The sequence below is a fragment of the Phocoena phocoena genome, chromosome 13 (assembly GCF_963924675.1).
Source record: "Phocoena phocoena chromosome 13, mPhoPho1.1, whole genome shotgun sequence".
Lineage (NCBI taxonomy): Eukaryota > Metazoa > Chordata > Mammalia > Artiodactyla > Phocoenidae > Phocoena > Phocoena phocoena.
Window position 1 is genome coordinate 60,301,210 of NC_089231.1, and position 26,622 is coordinate 60,327,831.

At 39.7% G+C, this 26,622-nt stretch overlaps 1 protein-coding gene across 1 annotated transcript; it reads left to right on the top strand.

The window, feature by feature from the left end:
• Nucleotides 1–420: 420 nt before the first annotated feature.
• NDUFV2 (NADH:ubiquinone oxidoreductase core subunit V2) lies at nt 421–26,187 on the top strand. The gene is made up of 8 exons (XM_065889622.1): nt 421–517; nt 7,556–7,621; nt 9,739–9,801; nt 9,889–10,005; nt 12,282–12,450; nt 14,387–14,496; nt 19,073–19,149; nt 26,038–26,187. Exons 1-8 carry the CDS (start codon nt 464–466, stop codon nt 26,129–26,131), a joined length of 750 nt encoding a protein of 249 aa, XP_065745694.1. The 5' UTR covers nt 421–463; the 3' UTR covers nt 26,132–26,187.
• The last annotated feature ends 435 nt before the right edge of the window (nt 26,188–26,622 follow it).

The following is a 26,622-nucleotide window of genomic DNA, read 5'->3' on the forward strand; positions in this document are numbered from 1 at the left end:
GCAGAACAACGGGAACCAAGGCATTTGGTGTCTATGCCCAGCTCACTGGGGGGCAGCCCCTGTATCTTCAATTCTGCAATTCGTAACATACGATGTATAGGGGAACGGAACGGAAATTTTTTTTAAGCAACCACAATCAAAAAGGAGGCGGTTAAATCCTCCTAAGGCTCCAAGAGGGAGGCTCACCCCAAAAACCTGGGTCGGCAGAGCTCAAGGCGCTGCCCGTGGACATCTCCTTTCCAGGCGGAGGCCCCGGCCGCTGCCCGCGGAACTCGCCTTCTAGGGCGCCAGCGGACCCTGGCGCCGCCCCTGCCCCGGAAGTCTCTGCCCATTGGCCCCAGCCGCCCCCGCACGCCCCTGCCGCCCTGGGCGCGCGGGGTGGGCTCGGGGGCGCGCACGCTGTGCGTGCCGAGCGCTCGGGACTGTACCTGGCGCGGCCCAAAGGCCCGCAATTAGGCCTGCCATGTTCCTCTCCGCGGCGCTCCGGGCCCGTGCGGCCGGCTTCGCCGCCCAGTGGGTAAGGAGGCTCGAATGAGCGCGGGCGCCGCCGCCGCCCTCCCCCTCTCTCCGCGCCTCCTGTTGCAGCGGGCACGCGGGAGCCCAGGGCCCCGAACGGGACCCCGGGCGGCGGCAAGGACACCGCGGCCTTCGCCCTCCTCAGGGAGGCCGCGTCGCCGTGGAGCGAGGGGGTCGGCGGTGCGGCTGCGGCGGGCGCGAGGCCTCCTTCCGGACGGGAGGCGGGAGGGCGGTTCCGGGACCCCCGCCCGCCTAGCAGGCCGAGTCTCTGCGTGGGGCGGCCCCAGGGTCTCCTAGCAGCACTGCCCTTGTCAGGTGGGGAAGTTGGCCGAGTGATGGCGTCACCGCGTCCCGCACCCGGAGGACGTCGGGGCCGCTCGCGCTCCTGACATCCAAGCCCGTCTCTAGAAAGGACGTTTACAATCGGGGTGAAACACCCGTTCGCACTAACTTAACAGAGCGTGTTCCAGAAATGACGAGGATGACGGCGGGGTTATTTACCGGAAGGAAAGCAGCCTTTCCCCCAGCAGTAACGTAGAAAGGTTGAATCACTTCTCGGCAGAAGGGAGGGCGGTGGCGCGCAGTAGCGGAGGATGAGCTCAGGGCCTTGCAGGGAGACCTGAGTTTGGATGGTGGGTGCACCGTCTTTCCACTTTTGGGCTCTTATTGTTCTCACCTGGTGTCCTCGGCTGTCAAGTGGGAGTATTCCAATTTGCAGAGTTTGGTCTTCAATAAACGCTTGAGGTTCTACTGTTACCTGCTGGGCTCCAGGTAACAATGTGGATAATAATAATGACAGGTGACATTCCGTGACTGCCCTTCTAACCAGGCCCTTCTAGCCTTTTACAAATAGTGGGATATCAGAATGACCTAGCAAAAGTCAGGAAAGATGTGAGTAAAGTGGTCTCACCAATAAAGTTCCTTTTCTAAAAGAGAAACCTTTAAGGAAATCATTTACATTTTCAAAGAAATTGCTTATTTTGTTATAATTGCTTCTTTATTAGCCAGCTGCCAATTTCTTCAGCCACAGGATTTTATTCAGCTCGTCATTGCTTTAAAAATATCCAGAATTTAGTAGTGTCTAGGGGAAGACACTAATTGTGTGACCTTGAGCCATATTTGTTAATCTCCTTGAGCTCTATTTTTCTTTTCTGTAAAGTGCAGTAATACCTTATTGAGTGATTGTCAAGAATTGCCTAAAAATTATGAAATGTGGAGCAACAGCTACTCCAAATAGGTTTATCTCCATCTTTCCTTTAGTAATTGCCCAAAGTTTTCTGTAATGTTGACACCATTTTACAACTCATCATGCCTCTCTCCCAAGCCACTAATTAGTATCATAGGGGTGAGAGAGTTGTGGTGGCATTTTCAAGGATTGTGTTTTCAGTTTTAGAATTTTAATTGGTTCCTTTTTTATAGTTTCTATTTCTATCTTTTCACTTACTGAAGATTTTTTTCTTTCTGTCCTTAAGCACTGTTGTAGCAGTTTTGAAATTATTGTTTGGTAATCTCCATTGTCTTTTTTCTTGAAAATGGGTTGTTTTCCTTTTTTGTTGTTTTATGTTGAGTGATTCTGGATTGTATCTTGGACATTGTGAATGATGTCATAGAGGCTCTAGATTTTTTAAATTCCTCCAAAGAGTATTTCGTTGTAGTTGTTGCAGGCAGGCAATTAACTTGAACTGCAGTCTGGCTCCGTTGTGGACAGCGGCTCAAATATTGGTTCAGTTCTTTTAGCTGGGCTGTTTAGTCTGCCCTGTGTGCATGCATGTTTGGAGTTAGCCACAGAATTGGGGGCTTCTCCACTCTGGCTTTTCCTTTTCTGGGATTTCCCACTTGCCTATGCCTCTCCTGTGGTTGTCCCAGCCTCTCCTGTGGTACTTCAAGACATTAGGGCTGCAGGTTTTCTCTTGGAGTTTTAGCTGCCCAGCATGGGATAGACTGGGGCCTGCCTTCACAGTAAAAGATGTAAAGAAAAAAAAGAACCCTTATTGGCTTCTTCTAAGTCTAGACTCCCTTCATGTGTCTGCCTGCATTTGGTTGTTCTTCAGTGCCTTCAGAAAGATTTTTGGTTTTTAATTTTTTAAAAAATATTTTGTCCAGAGTTTATAGTTTTTACCCAGTGGTTTGGCCTGATAATAATCTACTCAGCCGTACTAGAAGTAGAATGTTCTTTGGTGGCATTTTTCTTCCTAAATTTTAAGGTTTGTAGAATGAAATGTTTTCCCATTCCATTAGAGATTCCATTTATTTTGCAGTATCTACATTTTGGCTCTAGGACATTAACCCAGTTGTTTAGAAAGAAAGAAAGAGAGAGGGAGGAAGGGAGGGAGGGAGGAGGAAAAGTGAGATTAGAGGGCATTTATATTAGTTTTTTATTGCTCCTGTAACAAGTTACCACAAATTTGGTGACATACACCAATTTATTATCTTATGATTGTGTAGGTTAAAAGTCTGACATGGGTCTCACTCGGCTAAAACCAGGGTGTTGGTAGAACCTTCCTTTCTGGAGATTCTAGGGGAGAACTTGTTTCCTTGGCTTTTCTAGCTTCTAGAAGGTGCCCTTCTTTGTTGGTCCATAGCCCCCTTCCATCTTCAAAGCCAGCAAGGGCAGGTCAAGCTCTCACATACCATTCTGACCCTGCTCTAACTTTGCTCACTCCTCTGCTGTTTTAAGAGCCCTTGGGCCCACCCTGATAATCCAGAAAATCTCCCTATTTTTGGATCAACTGATTAGCAACGTTAATTCCATCTGCAACTGTAGTTCTCTTTTGCTGTGTATACTAACATATTCACAGCTTCCCAGGATCAGGATGTGGGTATCTTTGGGGCACCATTATTCTTGCCTGCCACAGCCATAAACAGTTTAGGGGAAAGAGAAAATGAACACATTTTAAGTTTATACACGGAGGTTCAGTAGGTCACTATTGCACACTACAAACTCAGATCTTTATATTGGAGATGTGTTTCCAGTGTAAGGATAAAAATAGTATGCTAGGGCTTCCCTGGTGGCACAGTGGTTGAGAGTCCGCCTGCCGATGCAGGGGACACGGGTTCGTGCCCCGGTCCAGGAAGATCCCACATGCCGTGGAGCGCCTGGGCCCGTGAGCCATGGCCGCTGGGCCTGCGCGCCGGAGCCTGTGCTCTGCAACAGGAGAGGCCACAACAGTGAGAGGTGCTGAGAAGCAGAGCAGCCTCCCTAAGGTTATAGTGATGGGTGAAGGTGAGACTGACTGAAATGATGTTTGGACATTTCATTTCTATGAAGTATTCTTCTCCTTAGGACATTGGAGAGTTATTGGTATCCATACTGGATTTTAGATATGTAAAGAATGCTTTGTTTAATTTATGGGCAAGATGGCTGAAAGTAATCACGAATATTGTGACCATTAATATGGTTATCTTAATCTGTAATGCTCCTTTAATACCTGAGTTGTTCGTTTTAGCTTTTCTATAATATAAAATTTGGCCAAATTTTACTTGATAATTCTCTCACAATGCTAGTAAAATCACTTATATTTCTTTAATCCAAATTAACATTTTTAGTTAAACTGTTAATGCAAGTTTATTTGGAGAACATTTGTAAAACTCTCCTATGTATATTTGAAAATATTACAAAACTTAGTTTTAGTGGTTTAGTGGTTTAGTTTAGACGGCGTGTCCTCAAGTCAGAAAAACCTGTGTTTGACTTTTCATGGATTTAGCTGTGTGATCTAGTGAAAGTTCTTTTCTTTCCTTCTTTGAGCCTTAGTTTCCATATCTGTAAAACAAGGGATGATAATAATACCTATGTGGGGATTTTGTGAGCCAAGGGAGGCAGGCCTTTTCATTTCTAATCTGTCTCCCTATATATGCTATGTTTTTTTTTAAAAACAGTAAATGCAGCTCTTCTGTTCTTATGGAAAACCTAAATATATATACATTAACACAGAATTTTAGCAACTTAATGTCAAAGGTGATTTCTTCAAAATAGTAGAGAAAGGGCTCAATTTGTTTATAAAACAAAAGCAAGCAAAATAATGAAGGTAAACTGATAAATATTAGCCCTCATTTGTTTTTCAACTGGGCATACACTGTTACTCATTCACAGCAAGTTATCACGTGGCCGTTTTCAAAGCTGCCCTGTTTTTTGATATCTTTAGGAACTTCACCTATTTTACTACATTCATTATAATATCCACATCAGGCATTTTCAGTAAAGGAATAAATAAGATATTAAAAGTTTGAATTATAGAGGGGAGGGGCAAGATAGAGGTAGGGGATTAAGAGTTACAACTACTATATATAAAATAAATAGGCTGCAAGGATATATTATTGTACAGCACAGGGAATATAGCCAATGGTGGCGCAGTGATTGAGAGTCCGCCTGCCGGTGCAGGGGATATGGGTTCGTGCCCCGGTCCGGGAAGATCCCACATACCGCCGAGCGGCTGGGCCCGTGAGCCGTGGCCGCTGAGCCTGCGCGTCCGGAGCCTGTGCTTCACAACGGGAGAAGCCACAACAGTGAGAGGCCCGCGTACCATACACACACAGACACACACACTATATATATATATATATATATATATATATATATATATATATATATATATATATATATATGGCTTCCCTGGTGGCGCAGTGGTTGAGAGTCCGCCTGCCGATGCAGGGGACATGGGTTTGTGCCCCGGTCCAGGAAGATCCCACATGCCGCGGAGCGGCTAGGCCTGTGAGCCATGGCCGCTGAGCCTGTGCATCCGGAGCCTGTGCTCCGCAACGGGAGACGCCACAACAGTGAGAGGCCCACATACCGGGGGAAAAAAAAAAAAAAAAAAATATATATATATATATATATATGTGTATATAGTGAATCACTGTGTTGTGCACCTGAAACATAATATTGTAAATCAACTAGACTTCAATTTAAAAAAAAATTGAATTATAAGTAGTCTTTTCCCTACTTAATGGGCCATTTGAATTCAGTTTCACTTTTAGAAGAAAGAAGCATTCTAGGACGAAATCGTCTTAGAACTGGAAAAGAACAACTTAGGCGGGACTGATTTGAAGAGTAAGCTGAATTTTCCCCCCTCCTTAGACTAGAGTCTAGGCTTTTCACTAGACTGGACTCTGTAGTTTCTCATTAGACTCTAAAAATGTCTATACTTGAGTGAATTCCAGTTGAATTCACTGAACTCCAAATGAAAATTCAAGAAACTTTTTTTTTCATAAACAAGAATATAATTTGATAGTGAAGAATTAATAGTGGGTTTCAATTCTAGCTTTTTCAGGGTTTAAGAAGGAAGGGAGAAGACTTACAGCAGGCAAGTAGTGACAGTGACTCTGTGTTAGTTAGCTAACACAGCACAGTTCTCAAAATGCAGTTTAAATCTTCCATTATTCAGTTATTAAATGTTTTATCCCCATATCAGCTAGGCAGATGTAGTAACGCTTTAACAGGTTTATAGTATCTTCAGAGATAAGGTTATATAGTACCTGACTATTTGAACCTCAAAATACTTGAATAAGTATATATCCCTGTTTTTCCAGATACAGAAATTGACACAAAAAAATTAAGTGATGCTTCCCTGGTGGCACAGTGATTGAGAATCTGCCTGCTAATGCAGGGGACACGGGTTCGAGCCCTGGTGTGGGAGGATCCCACATGCCGCTGAGCAACTAGGCCCGTGAGCCACAACTACTGAGCCTGCGCGTCTGGAGCCTGTGCTCCGCAACAGGAGAGGCCGCGATAGTGAGAGGCCCACGCACTGCGATGAAGAGTGGCCCCCGCTTGCCACAACTAGAGAAAGCCCTCGCACAGAAACAAAGACCCAACACAGCAAAAATTAATTAATTAATTAATAAACTCCTACCCCCGACATCTTTTTAAAATTTAAGTGACTTGTGGAAGGTTACACGTTAGCAAGTGGCAGCATGGTGATCTAAACCCAAATCTTCCATTAAAAAAACCCGTCATCATCATCTGAAACTCCAGCTTTTCTTTCTGTAACTTAACTACTTTTTCCTGACTGTTCTCAATCAGTATGTAGTCTACAAGGATTTGGACTTTAAAACACTCTATTTTGGGGGGAGAGAGAGAGAGAGAATATGTGTGTGTGTGTGTGTGTAAATTCACGTGCATATGCAGAGTTACAGGTCAGCCAGAGAGTGCCTCAAAATAGATTTTCCAGTATGCCGCTACGTAGGCCTCAAGACCAATTTTCAAGATTATCTGTATATTTTTAAGTAAGGTATGTGACATATCCTGGAATAATGAGGAAAGGATCAAAACTGAAGCTGTTCTAACTTAAGAGATTGGTGGTGTTTATTTTGATATACTGGGAAATTGGAAAGAATTAACAGTAGATGTTTCATTTTGTACTTGATGAACGTTTTGTTTTAAATAAGAATTTTTTTTTCAATTTGTCAATTCATGCTAAAAGAAACCTAGAAAATAGAGAAAAATATAAGAAACAAAGTATAAAATAAGAGTCCCTTGTAATCTTGTTATCATAATAACAGATAAGCACTTTTAATTGTTAAGGCCATCTAGTATTTTCATTAATGTCTATATTGAATATATTGGGATGGTAGTTTATGCTTTTCTGTTTGTTTTGTTTAACCTTGATATTTTCCAGTTATGATTGTGCCACAAACACCTCTTTCTATGTCTTTTTTTTTGCGGTATGCGGGCCTCTCACTGTTGTGGCCTCTCCCGTTGCGGAGCACAGGCTCCGGACGCGCAGGCTCAGCGGCCGCGGCCCACGGCCCACGGGCCCAGCCGTTCTGCGGCACGTGGGATCCTCCCAGACCGGGGCACGAACCCGTATCCCCTGCATCGGCAGGCGGACTCTCAACCACTGCACCACCAGGGAAGCCCAGTAACCTTACCTTTGAATCTCCATTTCCTTATCTCTCTCCTGAAATAGAGGTGGGCATGGTGTAGTGTGGTAGGCCTATCTCTTAAGATATTCTACTTCTATCAGTTGATTCTATTATTTTAAATTATGGCTCTTAAAATTTCATAAGGCTTTTGATTTACTAAACTCTCTTAAAATTTTAGGGAAGACATGTAAGGAATTTGCATAAGACAGCTGTGCAGAATGGAGCTGGAGGAGCCTTATTTGTGGTAAGTAATTACTTAGATTTCTTCAGAATGGAAGGAGTTGGAAATTTGGGTGGATACAACACAACATATCTTAAACACCAGTGTCTTTGATGTTTGCTGGCCATTGTGGGAATTTAAACATAGCTAATTGAATTCACTACATTTCAAGAGGTGTAGTTCAGCTAAACCTCTCAAATTTAAATTGATACCAGCGCAACTCTGGGAATAAGAATTTAGATTATTCCTTGGTGAAATAACTGTGAACCTAACCTGATTTCTTGTCACACTTTAGGTTCTTAAAAATCATTCATGTTGGGCTTCCCTGGTGGCGCAGTGGTTGAGAGTCCGCTTGCCGATGCAGGGGGCACGGGTTCGTGCCCGGGTCCGGGAAGATCCCACATGCCGCGGAGCGGCTGGGCCCGTGAGCCATGGCCGCTGAGCCTGTGCGTCTGGAGCCTGTGCTCCGCAATGGGAGAGGCCACAACCGTGAGAGGCCCGTACAGCAGAAAAAAAAAAAAAAATCATTCATGTTGGCTAGTGAAGACTCTGAGGCTGCAACTTGGGGAATCCCAAAATGGCACTAGCTTGAAACTCATAGATTTTAGTAATACAGCGAACACATTGGCAGTTGGCCTTTATGTTTTTCGTGTCCAGGGTTTCACTACAGGTAGAGGTCGATGAATTCCCTAGCTTGGTTGCACAATTCAGAAAGGCTAAGATACGTATCCGCTTTCTGTGACAAGGTACATTTTTTAGGAATCAATCTAGTGTTTAAAGGCAATTTAGTGGACTTGTATGTTGATTTAGAGTTAGTGGTATCATTTTGGAAAATGAATTATTTTTAGGCTGACTCTTAATAAATGAGTTAGCTATACTATTAATAAGTAGAGACCTGCTTTGTATTTTGTCATCTTTGTCTAAAAACATTAGAGATCATTGTCCAAAGTTTCCGCTTTTTTTCTCTTCTATGTCCTTGAAAAACCAGAACTCTGAGAGTTAACTTACTAAGGGATTCAGTTCTGTGTTCACCATACATACAAAACATTAATTGATGTTAAGTGTTAATCTCAGTGTGACTCATTTGATTTCCTGTTGACATGCCATTTCTTGTCAGTGTTTGAAGAGGGCCTGCTCTTTTGGAGAAGAAATAAAGCTTGCTGTTGGCTAGTTTCTGTTACAGAAAACTAGCTGTTGGCTAGTTTCTGTTACAGAAAACTAGCTGTTGGTTAGTTTCTTTTGTGTGGAGAAGAAATGGTGCTTTTGTTGTAGGAGGTAGGTTCCTTTGACAATCTCGTACACTTTCTTTTGGAAAAATGCACATATTTTCACACTCAGTATTTTGTGTCTTAGGGACTTCCATTGTGGTCCAGTGGCTAAGTCTCTGCACTCCCAGTGCAGGGGGCCCGGGTTCCATCCCTGGTCTGGGAACTAGATCCCACATGCTGCAAGTAAGAGTTTGCACGCCGCAACTAAAGATCCCACATGCCGGGACTTCCCTGGTGGTTCAGGGAAGTCCCAGTGCAGGGGGCCCAGGTTCGATCCCTGGTCCAGGCACTAGATCTCACATGCATGCCACAACTAAGGAGCCCACCTGCTGCAACTAAGGAGCCCACCTGCTGCAACTAAGGAGGCTGCCTTTCTCAATGGACCCGACGCAACCAAATAAATAAATAAATAATAATTTTAAATAAAAGGTCCCACATGCCACAACGAAGATCCCGCATGCACAGCCAAATAAATAAATTAAAAAAAAAATTTTTATGTCTTAATTTCATTAGGCTTCCAATAATTGGTAATTTTTTATAATTAGATTACATTAGAAGATCCTATTCTCTAATCAAGTTGGATCATGCTTTTTTTGGGGTTTTGATCCTAAAGCTACTTCTCATAACCTATAAAGGATGATTTTGAAAACTTATAAATTTTTGAATTCTGCTAATATTTTGGTAATCATACTCATCAGATCTATATTTGATAATTAGTTTAGCCATTCTTCTTGATGCAAGGATAGGTTGATGTATATATCATGTTCGAATTAAAGCAGAGATTACATGAAAAGTAGTAGTAAAGTACAAAGTTATTCACACTTTTGAGGCAATTTTGGTAATTTTGGAAAACATTTTTTTTCCTTTGTGTAGCACAGAGATACTCCTGAGAATAACCCAGATACTCCATTTGATTTCACACCGGAAAACTATAAGGTATGACTAAATTAACATTATAATTAATTTATAAAATATTTAGTATCTTCCAGATGTATAAAAACAAGTGCTTTTTCTTTGATACAGAGGATAGAGGCAATTGTAAAAAACTACCCAGAAGGGCATAAAGCAGCAGCTGTGCTTTCAGTCCTGGATTTAGCCCAAAGACAGAATGGATGGCTGCCCATCTCTGCTATGAACAAGGTACTTCATTTTTGTGTTAGTTCAAAAAGAGGAGAGATTGTGTATAGTAACTTCCTTATGTAGAAATTTCTCTGACATTCATTGATATCAGTCCAGGAGTTTGAAGCCCTTTAACCATTTATATGTTTCATAACTCAAATTACATTTGTTTTTTGTTGGTTCCCTTAATAATGCAGAGAACTGAAAGGATAGAGCTTTTTATCCTTGCAAGAAGTAGTAAAGGCATTATAGTGAAAGAGGCTTTCTTTTTTTCTGTCTTTGAGAGAAATGGCAATAATAATAAAAGATCCCAAATGTGTGTAATTTGCTGTCAAGATATTCTGAAAATGAATGTACTGCTTAAACACTAGAATTGCAGAGAAAAGGATCTGCTCACAGCTAATGTGAATCTTTTTAATATTTTGCATCTTTGGCTACAGGCTTTAACAAAAATACATATAATACATGGTATTTACGACACTTGATTATGGCAGCTTGGAATCCACAACCTACAGAAATCTTATGGGTTACCCATTTAAATATGGTTAATATATTCATGCATGTTTTAGGATTCATTTTTTCCTAGTAGTGTTTTCAGCAGTAATCCAGATTTCAAGTTTATTCATATCCTATTAATACAACTACATTTGTATGGTATTATGTTACAGTAAAGTGCCATATAAAACCTTACATTATTATTTGACTCTTGTGAGAATCACATGACTAATAAGCCAATGTGATATAATGGAAAACATATTTTACTTTGAACTAAGAGATCTGATTTTTCTCTGGATTTCCTCATCTGCAATGATGATTTTGAACTAGGTAGAGCTCTTCCAATTATTATATTATGATTGCTAAGTGATAGAGCTGGGACTGAATCATTTATAATTCTATGCCTTTTTTACTTGACTGAATATTGCAGAGATTCTGCTATACTCCATTCTCCTTCACTTTCTAAAGTCTAACTATTAGGTTAGACCATTATTGTCTTTCTTGGAGTATAGGAATGTCCTCAGTTTATCTAATGGAATCCCGGATGCAAATTTTAGATATAGCTCATTGATCTCTTATTTACTTTGTACAGTACTCTAACACTGTTGTGGACCTTTAGTTTTTTGTTTTCTTACTATGAAAAATGTTATAAAGCAAGTTTGGTTGGTACTATACTTAGTAAACATAGGTGCTTATTTTTCTTTTTTTTCCAGTAAATCACGTATATGTTTGGGGGTTTTCTAAATTCCTTACATTATTTTTATAATAGCCAACTTCCTCAATAATGATTTAGATGCGTTTCTAATCATAAATACATTTTTAAAAAATTTATGTTTTTAATAGTGGTAAGCTTGTTAGAAGTCTTGCTGAGTGTCAAGCTTAGCAGAGCAAAATAAAATAAATGAGAGGGCTTCCTGGTGGCACAGTGGTTGAGAGTCCACCTAATGATGCAGGGGACACGGGTTCGTGCCCGGGTCCAGGAAGATCCCACATGCCGCAGAGCGGCTAGGCCCGTGAGCCATGGCCGCTGAGCCTGCGCGTCTGGAGCCTGTGCTCCGCAACGGGAGAGGCCACAACAGTGAGAGGCCTGCGTACCGTAAAAAAATTAAAAAAAAAAAATGAGAAACTAATGTGAGAACATTTCAAAAATATTGTCCTGTTCTATTTAGAATTGGTTGTATATGTGTGAGAGGCAAGAAATAGCATATAGAGAATAGAATCAAGATTCTTTCCACTTTGAGATTTTTAATGTTACTGTCCCCCCCCCAAAAGAAAGCCCAACCTTACAACAAAAACAAAATCCAGAGGCACATGCATCATTTCCTTAACCATCACTAAGGCGTAGGGAGGCACACAGCAGCAGCTTGGGGGAGCTTTTTCAATTAAACACCAGGGACTTAAAATTATTCCATTGGTCAGGCCCCAGTGAGTGTATTTTGAGAGAAATATTCGGACGTATAAGGCTGGTTTAGTATCACTAAATTAAATTTAGCATACCTACTTTAATCTTGCACAAGTGAGCCGGGATTAGACGTCTTTTGAGAATAAATTTCTTTTAGAATCCCTGATAAGAGAAAGTTTAATATATTTGTCATTTGAAATGCCATTTAATGAGTTCCTTTTTCATGTCAAAACCTGGATATATGTATAATTTTTAAGTGTCAAAATTGAAGGACTTAGCCTCGCAGATATCAGATACAGATATAGTTTCTGCTTTTGAAGAACTTTTTTGGTTTTTACCAAATTGAAGTAATATGCTCAATTAATAAATATTGTAATCATATTATTTTAAAATATTTTAGGTTGCAGAAGTTTTACAAGTACCTCCAATGAGAGTATATGAAGTAGCAACTTTTTATACAATGTATAATCGAAAGCCAGTTGGAAAGTATCATGTTCAAGTCTGCACTACTACACCTTGCATGCTTCGTAACTCTGACAGCATACTGGAGGCCATTCAGAAAAAGCTTGGTATGGGACACAGTATATTTATAAATTTTATGAAAAAATAGAGTTGTATTTCGAGATTTGACCTATGTCTTACCTTGATTTTCAAACTTTTACCATCTTACTGGATCTGTACTTCACGAGTAAATTTTTGTCTTACTGTGTTTGCCCACCATTATTGCTTCCTATTTTGTATTCTTTAGTTCTCCTCCTCAAAGCTGAGTTTTCATGTTTTCTTCCTTAACCATTGAGTATGTTTTAAAAGCTTCTCGAAGTTTTAAAGTTTTCATTGTTTAGAAAATTAAGTTTCACTTGTTGTGTGATAGCATGTGGCACATAAAGAAGTGACTATATCATCCTTATATCCTTCCAAACAAGACTTGGAACAAATAAGATACGAGAATAGGACTTCCCTGGTGGCGCATTGGTTAAGAATCCGCCTGCCAGTGCAGGGGACAAGGTTCGAGTCCTGGTCTGGGAAGATCCCACATGCCGCAGAGCAACTAAGGCCATGCACCACAACTACTGTGCCTGTGCTTAAAAGCCTGTAAGCCACAACTGCTGAAGCCTGAGTGCCACAACTACTGGAGCCCGCGTGCCTAGAGCCTGTGCTCCACAGCAAGAGAAGCCACCGCAATGAGAAGCCCGAGCACCACGACGAAGAGTAGCCCCCACTCACGACAACTAGAGAAAGCCCGCATGCAGCAACGAAGACCAATGCAGCCAAAAATAAATTTATTTTAAAAACAAAAATGATACTAGAATAGGAAGAATGCTTCAGGAAGGGAAATTTGGAATAAGATGTTACTACAATTATACTCCAATAAAGATGTTTAAAAAAGAAAGATGTTATTACAGTAGCCTTCACAGAATTAAAAGGGCGTTTTGCTATAAAAAACTGCCATTGCTGCATTTATCACTATACATATCAAATGAAGTAAAAGGAGGTGTCTCTTAATTTTGTTGTTACTTGCATGTTGTAAAAATAGTTGGAGGGTATAGAAGTATGTAAGACAGAAGTGTGAAGTCTGCTCAAAATCCTACCCCCCCCATCTCCAAGGTACAAATTCTGATAACAGTTAGGTATATTAGTTTTAGATTTTATATTGTTTTAATTATTTTCATTAAATACATAAATGTAATATGTCTGTTTGCTTTTTGCACTTGATTTTGGCTATAATATGTGTGCCTCATTTTTCTATTGTAAGTTAAATTATTCTGCAGTTACTTTCATGTGTACAACATGTCTTTGCATACTTGTTCAATTGTACACGAAGGTTGTTTACAAGAAGTAGAATTGCTCGGTCAGATTTTACTATATTTTGCTAAAATGCCTTCCCTAAAGATATGAGAGTACCTATATTCCTTACATTCTTTTTTTTTTTTTTTTTTGCGGTAAACGGGCCTCTCACTGTTGTGGCCTCTCCCGTTGCGGAGCACAGGCTCCGGACGCTCAGGCTCAGCGGCCATGGCTCACGGGCCCAGCCGCTCCGCGGCATGTGGGATCTTCCCGGACTGGCGCACGAACCTGTGTCCCCTGCATCGGCAGGCGGACTCTCAACCACTGCGCCACCAGGGAAGCCCCTCCTTACATTCTTAATCTTTGACATTAGCTGTTTTCTGAGTCTTTACCCCTCTGATAATATGACTGATTTTAGTAGGTTAATTATCATGATCAAAATGAAGATAATATGGTCTGATGCACTGTTATGTAACAACAAATACTGGAGATGAGTCCTCTGAAATTTGTTTTTAAAGGAACAAGTCCACTTAAATCTTTTAATGTTCTATAATAACTATACAGAGTTGTTTAAGAAATTTAATGCTCTTGAATACTTTTTATATGCCTCTGTAAATACTTCATATATATATGCTTTTTATGTTGGGTTTTCTTGGTTCTTAAACTATATTGCAATTAAAATATAACCTGGTCCTTACCAGTGCTTATTTATATTTTTAGGAATAAAGGTTGGAGAGACTACACCTGACAAACTTTTCACTCTTATAGAAGTGGAATGTTTAGGGGCCTGTGTAAACGCACCAATGGTTCAAATAAATGACAACTACTATGTGAGTATTTACTTAATATAAAGTTGTATGATGTTATATTTAAAATATTTTAAACATTTGGTTTCTTGTCATGTGGATGTTGGTTTCTGAATTATTCATTTAGAAGAAACTGTTGGCATAAATATCTAGAAGGTTTCTTTTTTCCTGGTTTCCAAACTTTATTAAAAATCAAAGAATAGAAAAACTTTACATAAAATATGTCAGTTTTAGCTTCCACATTGTTGTCCACCAGAACGTTTTAAAAAAATTATTATCATTAGGGCTTCCCTGGTGGAGCAGTGGTTAAGAATCCGCCTGCCAGTGCAGGGGACACAGGTTCAAGCCCGGGTCTGGGAAGATCCCACGTGTCGTGGAGCAACTAAGCCTGTGCACCACAACTGCTGAGGCTGCGAGCCACAACTACTGAGCCCGCGTGCCACAACTACTAAAGCCCGCGCGCCTAGAGCCTGTGCTTCACAACAAGAGAGGCCACTGCAGTGAGAAGCCCGCGCATCGCAACGAAGAGTAGACCCTGCTCGCCACAACTAGAGAAAGCCTGCACACAGCAACAAAGACCCAACGTGGCCAAAAGTAAATAAATAAATTTTAAAAAATCTTTTAAATAATGAAAAATTTAATAATTTACATATAAATACAAAAAATAACCACCAAGGCTTAATAGATAATAATATTTTGCCACACTTGCTTTAGGTATTATAGTTTTTATCATTATTATACACAGAAATAAACTATAGGTGAGGGTAAACCTCCCCCACCCCCATTCAAAATCCTGTTCTTTTCCTTTCATTCCCAGAGATAACCACTATCATAAATTTAGTGTGTTTTTCCTGTACATGTTTTTTAAACTTTCAAAATATATGTATCTAGGCTTGCTAATAATACTATATTGTGTGTTTTAAAAATTTGACAGAGATTGTATCGTACCTCTAAGAACTGCTTTAGCCAGATCTCAGAAGTTTTTTTTTTTTTAAAGGAAGTTATTTTGTTTATTTATTTATGGGTACGTTGGGTCTTCGTTGCTGTGCGGGCTTTCTCTAGTTTTGTTGAGCAGGGGCTACTCTTTGTTGCGGTGTGTGGGCTTCTCATTGCGGTGGTTTCTCTTGTCGTGGAGCACGGGCTGTATGTGCACGGGCTCAGTAGTTGTGGCTCATGGCTGGCTCTAGAGCACAGGCTCATAGTTGTGGCGCATGGGCCTAGTTGCTCCGCGGCATGTGGGATCTTCCCAGACCAGGGCTTGAACCCGTGTCTCTTGCATTGGCAGGCGGCTTCTTAACCACTGAGCCACCAGGGAAGCCCCTCACAAGTTCTTTTTTTTTTTTTAATATTTATTTATTTTTGGCTGTGTTGGGTCTTGGTTATAGCCTGTGGGATCTTTTGTTGTGGTGTGTGGGCTTCTCTCTAGTTGTGGCGCACAGGCTCCAGAGCTAGTGGGCTCAGTAGTTGCAGCGCACGGGCTTAGTTACCTTGCACCATGTGAGATCTTAGTTCCCCAACCAGGGATCGAACCTGTGTCCCCCACATTGGAAGGTGTATTCTTAACCACTGGACCACCAGGGAAGTCCCATTACAAGTTTTGGTAAATAATATTTTTATCATTTAGTTCTAAATATTTTTAAATTTGCATTTTGATTTCTTCTTTGACCTGTGTTTTTTAGAAGTGTTCTTAATATCCAAGTGTATGGAGTTTTCTAGTTATCTTTTTTTAATTGCTTGCTACCCTAATTATATCATGTCTGTCATTCATAATATCTTGTTAGTTCATAATTCTTAGAAGTTTGTTTATGGAAATTCTTTTAAGACCTGTGTCGAAGGTAGATGCTTCAAGAAGGGATTGACTTTGCTTCTCTCTTGCTCCTGGAAATACTACTGGCCCCAAAGAAATCCCCTCTTCCTATATCCTCCCCTCTTCTTCCCCTAAAGTGTAAGGTTCCAGAGTAGCAGGGTTGTTTTGAGAGACAGTTTTAATTTCTAGTTTTCCCTTATATTGAGGGTAGAGCTTTTGGGGGGGGGTCTCAGCTTTATGTGGTTTGGATGACCTCCTGTGTCCTGGAGATTTGTCCCTTGCCCCTCTAGGCTATGAAACCCTGAAGCCACGTTTTTTTGCTGTTCCACTGTCTCCGTAAGTTTTCATTGAGTTTTTGGCCTCTGGGTATTTTTTTCTTGTCAGTGCCTTGATATTGATAAAATTTTAAAGGTTTTAAAAAAATTTTATCCAGCATTGTTAGTTGTTACAATAGGACATTCAGTCAGGATAGCTGGACTGCCATAATGCCTGTAATGGAAATCTACATTTTTTTTTTTTTTAATGAAGATGAAATTGGACTTCTTTGGCATTTTACATTTCTAGGATGTTTTTATTACCTGTAGGGGTTTTCTTCATTTTAATGATGGTGATTCAAATTTCTTACCTTCTCTTTCTCATACTTAAAAAAAAAAATTCCTTTAAAAATATGGCAATAACTTACCCTTTTCCCACACTTCTGCAATTTCCTCATAATCATGAGGATCTTAATTTAATCAGGAATTAGACAGTCAAGGCTTTATATGAAGCACTGTAAGTCTAAATATAGTAGACTGTGGGTTTATGCAAGAGGTTCAGGTGGTGGTATGGTTTTTGGTGAGGCAGTTAACTGTTTTATCATTATTTATTTATTTTTGGCTGCATTGGGTCTTCGTTGCTGCACGCGGGCTTTCCTTAGTTGCATCGAGTGGGGACTACTCTTTGTTGCGGTGTGTGGGCTTCTCACTGCAGTAGCTTCTCTTGTGGAGCATGGGCTCTAGGCATGTGGGCTTCGGTAGTTGTGGCACGTGGGCTCTAGAGCACGGGCTCAGTAGTTGTGGCCCACGGGGTTAGTTGCTCTGTGGCATGTGGCATGTTCCCGGACCAGAGCTCGAACCGGTGTTCCCTGCCAATCTTGGCAGGCGGATTCTTAACCACTGTGCCACCTGGGAAGCCTGAGGCAGTTAACTTTTATGGATCTCAGCTGACCAGTGGATAAAATGAAATAGTCACATAAACTGTGATTGGATACCGATTAGAGAGAAATACTAAATACATTTTGAGGATGGTTGGGTAGCTTTGAATATGGTCTTGACATTTGATTTTATTAAGGAATTATTGTTAGTTAATTGGGTGTGGTAATGACATTGTGTTACTTAAGAACATTTAAAAATGTTCTGGGAGTTCCCTGGCGGTCCAGTGGTCAGGACTCTGGGCTTTCACTGCTGTGGCCTGGATACGGTCCCTGGTCAGGGAACTAAGATCCCACAAGCTGTGCAGTGAGGCCAAAAAAAAAAAAAGTTCTTAGGAGATGCCTGCCTGCTGTGGTTATTAGGGGTGAAGTGTCATGATGTCTGCAACTTGCTTTTAAATGTACAGCCAAAAACAAACACAAACAAAACAAAACCAAAAGGTATATGTGTACATAATTCAGATATGGTAAGGAATATGGTTATTCATGTATACTTTTCAAATTTTCATAATAAAGAGTTGGGGGAGATAAAATCATTAGGTGAGTTTAAAGATTCCTTCTAGTTTTGAGGTTCTGAGCATCTGTTGCACCCTAAGCAGTTCTTATTTTTATAAATGTTTATTCTATATTAAAGGGCTTCTATGAGGCTAGGCATTGAATATACAGTACTGAATCATGATTTCTCTAGCATAGTACCAGGGTCCTAAAAACATTTTCTTAAGTATGTAACAGTTTGGGAGGGGTAGAGGGGATATAATGTAGTTTAGGCACTTTTATTAGTTTAATCTTGCCCCATTCTGTTTTGACTGTCTTTTGACTAAACCTAGGGTGCAGCCAAGGGTAGGAGTGTGTCTGTGTGTTTTAATTGTATTTGTTATTTTAAATAACAGAACCCTTGAGGTAAGAATTTTACACAGGTGCATAGTATACAAAATACAAAGCTGTTCTGGTTGAAACGGGGATTGGAGGGTCCGGATTTATTAAAATAAATGTGTCCAAAATAAGTTTTTTACTTTTCCCTTTGAAAATTAAGTGAAGTTTGCAACAGGATGAATTTCACCTGGGAAATAAAGAAGATATCACTAGGGTACTAGATCATTAACTTAGGGATAGATATTAGGCATCTACTTTATATGACTGCTGGTGCATGACTGCTGGTGCTAATTACTATTTGCATCTCACTGATTCAAGGACATAGCATTTGTTGAGCATGTGCATGGCAGTGTTCAATTTTATTTATTTTCTCTTTTAATCCTCAAAACGCTCTGAAGTCAGTTTATGAATTAAGAAACAAATTTGGGGAAGCCGAGTAATTTCTCTCAGATTGCTGGCTAGTAAGTGTTGGGACTTCAGCTCAGATGCAGAACTATCTCCCTTCAAAGCGCTGCTCTGTGCTGCCTCTTCAGCTGCAGCTCCTATTGCTATTGCATTTAGCAGGACAGACTATGTATAGGAGTTACTCAGTTGTTGCTGCCTTGGTAACTAACTTGTGAGCTGAGACAGACAGTAAACTGTTATTAGGGATTTACACTGATTTTGAGGTAGGATGTAATTTTAATATTTGACGATTTTACTTTTTTTTTTTTTTTTTACTTTTTTTCTAGGAGGATCTGACACCTAAGGATATTGAAGAAATTATTGATGAACTCAAGGCTGGCAAAATCCCAAAACCTGGGCCAAGGTATCCTTTTATTTCTTTTTAATAAATTTTAATGGCTTAACCTACGTTAGTTTTTCATGTAGACTTAATTTTAAAATTTTAAACCCTAAGTCGACAGGAGTTTTCAGGAGTCTTGAATACTATCTAAATCAACTTGTCATTTAAAGCAATGATTTTTTTCCCCCGTCTAAAACCCTATACCCTATCAGATAATCATCTAAAACCCTATCAGATAATCATCCATCTACTTGGATGTTATAAAGAAGGGAAATGTACTGCAAATAGAAATCTATTTCATTGTTTAAAAGTTCATACTGCCAGGATTTGACCCAAAGTCTGTCTTCCCTCTGATTTCCACCTAAAGGTCCAAAGGTTCTGTCCTTTGAACAAACACAAGATAATTTTTATATCTCTTCCAAATGCCAGCTCTTTAGTTACTTGAAATAGCTATCTCATCTTCCCCATATCTTTTCTCAGATTTAATATTCACAGTTGTTTCATTGTTTTTCCTTATATGACATAGTTTTGGTCTCCCTCCTTGGCAGGTCTTCTGGTTGGAAATGAGTTTCTTAATGTGACACTTAAACTAATCACAGTATTTGAGATATGTACTTAGCATGTGGGGCATTGTGGGACTGTCTTCTTTATTCCAGACATCATGCTTATAATAATGCAGCCTAATTACATCAGTTCTTACTTCAGATACATTACACCATTAAATTGTACTTACAGTCAGTTAGAATGCCTAGATCTTTTTTCAACTTAAACATTGTTTTATCCAGGCTACTCCCATCCTGCAGTTATGTTACTAACTGCAGTAATTAATAACTACTAATTACTCCTCATTCAGTTATGAACCTGAACTTTTGCTGCTAAACAAACCCCTGTTCCTTATCTAAGTGTTCACATTACTTAAAATTCTCTCTTAATACTAGCAATGTTTGCATGGTTTTATACAGTTATAGTCCCTTTGTATTTTTTCTGCTTATGTTATATAAAATTTTCCTTGTCTCAATATATATATAGGTTTTAAAGGCCATATAGTATTCTAATGTATTGCGAGAACTATGATGTGCTCTTTATTACCCTGTTTTAAAATATATTTTCCTTCTTTTTGTTAAAAACGATTCCCTGAGGTTGAATTACTAGGTTAAGAGGGTATGCACGGTTCTGTAGTCTGCAAGAAGTACTGAGAATTACTCCCTCATTGTTCTGGCCGACTAATAACTCTACCTAATAAGAAAAAGAGGTCAGTTCAGGATAACTTAAGTTTAGTAAAGGCAAGCTGGTCCCTAAAAAACATACACTTCTTTCAACACTTGAATTTGCTTAAAGAGGTTTGGCATTCTCTTCCTAGTTCCTCACTTACTTGGGCTACACTGAAAACATTTTTTAGGAATAAAACATTTCCACTGTGAAGAATTAGTCTCCTATATGGAGGCTACTGAAGTGAAACCTTTTGTCATTTAACATTACAGTATTTCTCTTAGCCACTGGTCCTGTCCCTTACTTATCCTTGCTTCAACTGTAGCCGCCCCTTGCCCAGAAACAAAAGTTCATAATATTTTTCACAAACTTTAGCTTGTTTTTAGGACTCAGATGTTTTAAAATAAGTTCGTGCTACTCTTTTGTTTGTACTTAAACCCATAATACTTCTTTCAACTTTGGGGTACTTTGTTTTAATATCTCAGGTGCCCATTTCCTTGTGAAATCCACTTGGTTTCTTTAAATGTCCCCTTTTTTTCTCATTAGGTATTGTTTGTAATTCTGTAGTCATACTTTTGGAGCTTAGACCCTCCTCCGTCCTTTCTTGTGAACTTTGTGATCTATCGATGACAACATTAATCCAGCATTAAATCTCCTGCCACACAAACAGACAGATAGTTGCTTTGTCTACTTTATTGTATTCCCTCAGCATTCATTTGTTTCACAAATATTTCTGGATATGTGCTGTGTGCCAGTCACTGTTTTAGGTTGTGCATACAAATTATGAACAAGGTAAAGTCGTCATATATTTTATATTCTAGTGATGGAGAGAGACAACTAGTGTAATACCTGAATAATAAATGCTAGGAGGAAAATAAACACGTTAGGGGATGGAGGATGACTGGAGGTAAATTTAGGTGAGGCCTTTCTGAGGTGGTGAATTAATGACCTGAATGATAAGCCCAGAGGAACCATGTAAGGAGCTGGAGGAACAGTGTTGCAGAGGGAGAGGAAAGAGGAGGTATTAAGTTCCTGGAGGAAAAGTAAGATGACAGTGTGGTTGAAGTGAGTGATCAAGGAGGAAAGTGGTGAAGAGGTTGGAGAGGTAGGTAGAGGCCCAGGTAAGCAATTTGGGTTGAATCCTAAGTATAAAAAGCTGTTGGAGTGTTTTCAGTAGGGAATGATATGTGTGATCTTGTTAAAATTATTGTCGTAGTTGCTGTGGAAAGAATAGTTTAAAATTTAGTGGATGTTGTAGGACAGAGGAATTACGAATGATTTCTAGCTTTTTAGTCTGAGCACCTCAGTGATTCCTTTCACTAAAATGAGGAAGATTTGGGGTAGGGCAAGTTTGGGGAAGAAAAGTCACTTTGTTTTGGACATGCTACTTAGCATGTTTGAGATTCCTACTTAGACATCCATGGTAGAGTGCTGGAAGTTTAGATATGAGCTTGAGATTTAGGGAATACCTTAGGGCTGGAAATATGAATTGGGGATTCATTAGTTATTATAGATGGTATTTAAAGCCATGTCTGGATGAGATTACCAGGGGTGAAATTAAGTGTTTGTTGTTGTTTTCAGTACAGGAGATACTATAACATTGTATTTTAACATTAATAAACAGGAACTAAGTACCACAGTAAAGCACTTTCGACATCTAATAATAATAGGGATGGTGCTTAAATAGTTAAATAGTTCTTCAATGTGATTTTTTTTGACAGTGTTCTAGATTTGAGCCAAAGACTTTAAGAATTACTGGTTTCTCGGGGCTTCCCTGGTGGTGCAGTGGTTGAGAGTCCGCCTGCCGATGCAGGGGACACGGGTTCGTGACCCGGTGTGGGAAGAGTCCACGTGCCGCGGAGCGGCTGGGCCCGTGAGCCATGGCCGCTGAGCCTGCGCATCCGGAGCCTGTGCTCCGCAATGGGAGAGGCCACAACAGTGAGAGGCCCGCGTACCACAAAAAAAAGAATTACTGGTTTCTCAACCTATTTTTATTTCCTACGTATCACCTCTTATTTAAAAAGCTAATATAGGGAATTCCCTGGTAGTTCAGTGGTTAGGACTCTGTGCTTCCACTGCATGGGGCACAGGTGGTCAGGGGACTAAGATCCTGCATGCCATGCGGTGCGGCCAAAAAGAAATTTTTTTAAATAAATAAATAGCCGAGATAAATCTATTTAGTTTTCAGTAATTGCAGAGTATCCACCAGTGGTATATGTAAAGAGTGTATCTGGACATGGTAATTCAGAATGTCTTCCCAGCATATGAAAATAAGAACTTCCGCAAGTTAATTTCTTGGCTATTGAGAGAGACTGTGATGACAGCAGTAACCAAAATAGTTATAGCTGTTCTTTAAATTAACCAAAGCTGGCTACTGCTTTTTTATTAGTATTTTTATAATAAAGCCCTCTGCTTAAATATTTGAAAGAGGTGCTAGTTGTGAGTCTTTGAGTAATTAGAGAAATTAAACTGGTTCAGTGGGAACTGATTTCTGAGTACCACTATCAGGTGTACTCTGGCCACAATTGGTAAAGATTTCTGTTTGTGGTTCAAAACTGCTTTATTATTTTGGTAAATGATGGCTAGAAATAAAAAAACTGATGGTAAGACAACATTCTTTCTTTTGACATTTATAAATATTTGTGTGCTAGATTTTTTTTTTAAATTTATTTTTGGCTGCGTGGGGTCTTTGTTGCTATGTGTGGGCTTTCTCTAGTTGCGCAAGCTGGGGCTGCTCTTCATAGCTGGGGCTGCTCTTCATTGCGGTGCACGGGCTTCTCATTGCCGTGGCTTCTCTTGTTGCGGAGCACAGGCTCTAGGGCATGTGGGCTCTAGAGCACAGGCTCAGTAGTTGTGGCGCATGGGCTTAGTTGCTCTGTGGCACGTGGGATCTTCCTGGACCAGGGATCAAACCTGTGGTCCCATTCATTGGCAGGCGGACTCTTAACCACTGCACCACCAGGGAAGTCCCTAGAGATTGTTCTTATTTTCAATTAAAGTACTGAACATAACTTCTAAACCTGCTTTCAATTACTAATTAATAGATAGGGTTTTTTTTTAGTATGGATTATCTAAAACTAATTTTAAATCCAACTTGAATTATTCATATTTAGTTTTATAAAGATATTTTAAATTTTACAGAATTCTGTGGAGTACAGATAACATCTGAGGTGTTTAAAAGTATAGATAGGCTACAAAGTATATATACAAAAGATATAGGTGATTGATGATAAACTCTAGACAGTAAAGTCACTGGTTTTTTAATACTAAATGTAGGGGCAGTGGTGCATATATCTCAGTAATATTAAAAAGGTAAGCACTAAACTTTCATAAAGCAGCTTTTAAGAAGTACTTTTTTTAAAAAATAAATATTTATTTTTGGCTGTGTTGGGTCTTAGTTTCTGTGCGAGGGCTTTCTCTAGTTGCGGCGAGCGGGGGCCACTCTTCATCGCAGTGCGCGGGCCTCTCACTGTCGCAGCCTCTCTTGTTGTGGAGCACAGGCTCCAGACGCGCAGGCTCAGTAGTTGTGGCTCACGGTTGCTCCGCGGCATGTGGGATCTTCCCAGAACAGGGCTCGAACCCATGTCCCCTGCATTGGCAGGCAGATTCTCAACTACTGCGCCACCAGGGAAGTCCAAGAAGTACTTTTTTTAAGCCATAAAAAATGTACAGAAAGGCCAAGTTGTCTAGAATGCAAATGAGTTAAAATGATTACTGTGCAAGTAGTGTTAGAATGGCTAGAAAACCAGATTTACCTTTTGAATTGTACTGAAGAGAACAAGGTAATTAATAGATGGTATTTTAAGCATATTGGGGAAATCATTTTTTGTTTTTTATTACGTGAAAATCTGGGTGTAAATTGTGGCTGTCGGGTGAATGGGTGAGGCTAGATCATGGCCTCTCTAGGGTTCTGAAGTATGTTTATAGATAAAGTGAGGGGGAAAGTTACATGATTAGTAGATTAAACCAAGTTTGTAGGCTTTACTGGAGTATTTTACAGCCTTTGTAGTATTTTAATGTGCATTTTGTGAATGGTGGGGGCAGGGGAAAGTTTGCAGGCAGGCATAACAGAGGACTGGAACCCCCTTTTTTCCCCTAAAGTATGTTATGGGATGGTAATTTCGTGGAACAAACTTTAGGAAACTGGACCAGATTATTCTTAAAGTTACTTTCTCATATGAAATTCCATAATCTGCATTTGAAGAGCTCATGCAGTATACATGATTAATTCTATTTACTGTTCCGGAAACTTCAGTTTTTTAATCTTTCTAAGTTGATCCTTTTTGTTGGTAACGAGGGTAGCTGAGCTTAAACCACAAGAGTAAAGGAGAAGAAAGAAAGGTCCTCCAAAATTGATCAATTTCATTATTTCAGTGGTAGTCAAAGAGCAGCAAGGGTACCTGTGCTGCCAGTTGACATAAAAAAAAAATTACAAAGCGAAATACTGTTTATTAAAGCTAAATATCATTTTGCTACTTACCCCAAAACTTTAATTTTAGGCTGTAACAGATAGTACAGTAACTGCTTTTTTACCTGGTTTTCATAGTGAACCTATAATGCAAATATATTAACTAATTTTTGACTTTGTAGGTATTCTTTATTATAATACACTACTTAGTTACTTGCATTTTGTAATGTAATAGCTTAAAAGATCTTATAAATGACTATGTGGTGTCATTTTCCTGTCCCCTCAACAAATGATTTTCTAGGGCTCTAAAAATAGACTTATAAGATTGATGACAGAATGTGAAGGGCAAAGCCAGAGGGAATAAAATGATTTAATTGAATAAGTTCTTCAGCTGAAATATGTGGCAGGAACAAGGTAAATGAGCAAAGCCAGGGAATAGAAGGGTGAAACAGGAGTAGGTGCTGAGCTAGGCTCTAGCAACAGAGGTCAGACAGGGCAGAGGTTGAGCCTGAACGATTACCTGGGAAGTACGTGTGGTGGTGAAAAGACAGGTTCATTTACCTCTGCACTGCTTCCCTTCATAGAACTATAGGAGGACCTGTTCATGTTTTCTCTGTGGCTATGGTAGCCACCCTGCTCTGGAACCTGTTTTTGAAAAATTAATATGAATAATTTAGCCTTTAAAAACAAAAATACAAACAGATTTTTTCTTTACTGCTTCTAAGGGACATCCTCCCAAATCTTCAGATCTCTCAAGGAATCCAGTTTTTGTTTCCAAATACAGTGTGTAACTGTGTATTCCCTGCGACAGTGGATCTCAGTCAAAATAAAATTCAAATATAAAAAGAATAAATGTAGTGCTCTAGTTTATTAAAACATGCTTTTTAAAAATGTCCTCTGGGGCCAGGTTATTTTGCTGTAGTTCTTAGCTATGATCTTCGGGCAGATGCTGCATCATCCCAAGCCTTGGTTTCTGTATCTGTAAAATATTTTGGCCAGTGTCCCTTGTCTCATGGTATTGTTGTAAAGATTTAACGAGCCGGTGATGTATGTACACTGCTCAGTAAGTGGGAACTAGTATTAGTATTATTTTTATATTTTTCATATTTCATATTTTTATGTCAGTTTTTATATTTAAACTTAGGAAGAGAAAATCTTGCAGCAGTTGTAATGTTTGGATTAAATAATCCATGCTAGTTTTCTGAGGAGAAATAGTTACTTAACTGAGCTCTTGTGAGGTAACAGTTATAAATGGTAATCATTAGCAGTCAATTTAATGTTACTTTTCCTTTCAGGAGTGGACGCTTCTCATGTGAGCCAGCTGGAGGTCTTACCTCTTTGACTGAACCACCTAACGGACCTGGCTTTGGTGTGCAAGCAGGCCTTTAATTTATATTCAACTGTAAATATGTCACTGGAGAAATAAAATATGAATCTCCTATCTATCTACATAGACTTTTTATATTATTTGTTCATTTCCATCTGTGTACACCTTGCTTGTAACCTAGCAACTTGCAGCAGTAAGTGCCATGTCAGAACTTAAGAGCCCAATTTTGGTCATCTGTTGTCTTTGGCTAACTATGAACACATTATTCCATAAGCTAATTAACAGTATTTCAACATTACCCATTTTCAACTGCCCCTTCACTTTTATCAGTAATATTATTGTGAAGTAAAAATTCTGTCAAATTTCAAATACATTTTGCTCTCCCATCTTTAACCATAGCCAAGTCTTAAGTTAATATGATCTTTCTATAAACTTTGTCAGTATTCTCTTTCAACATTTTTATATTTACAGCACACCATTGTTACTGTAATTTCAACTGGTAAGTGACATATCAAGCAACTGTAGGTGTAACGAGGACAGGGTAGTTGTCTCT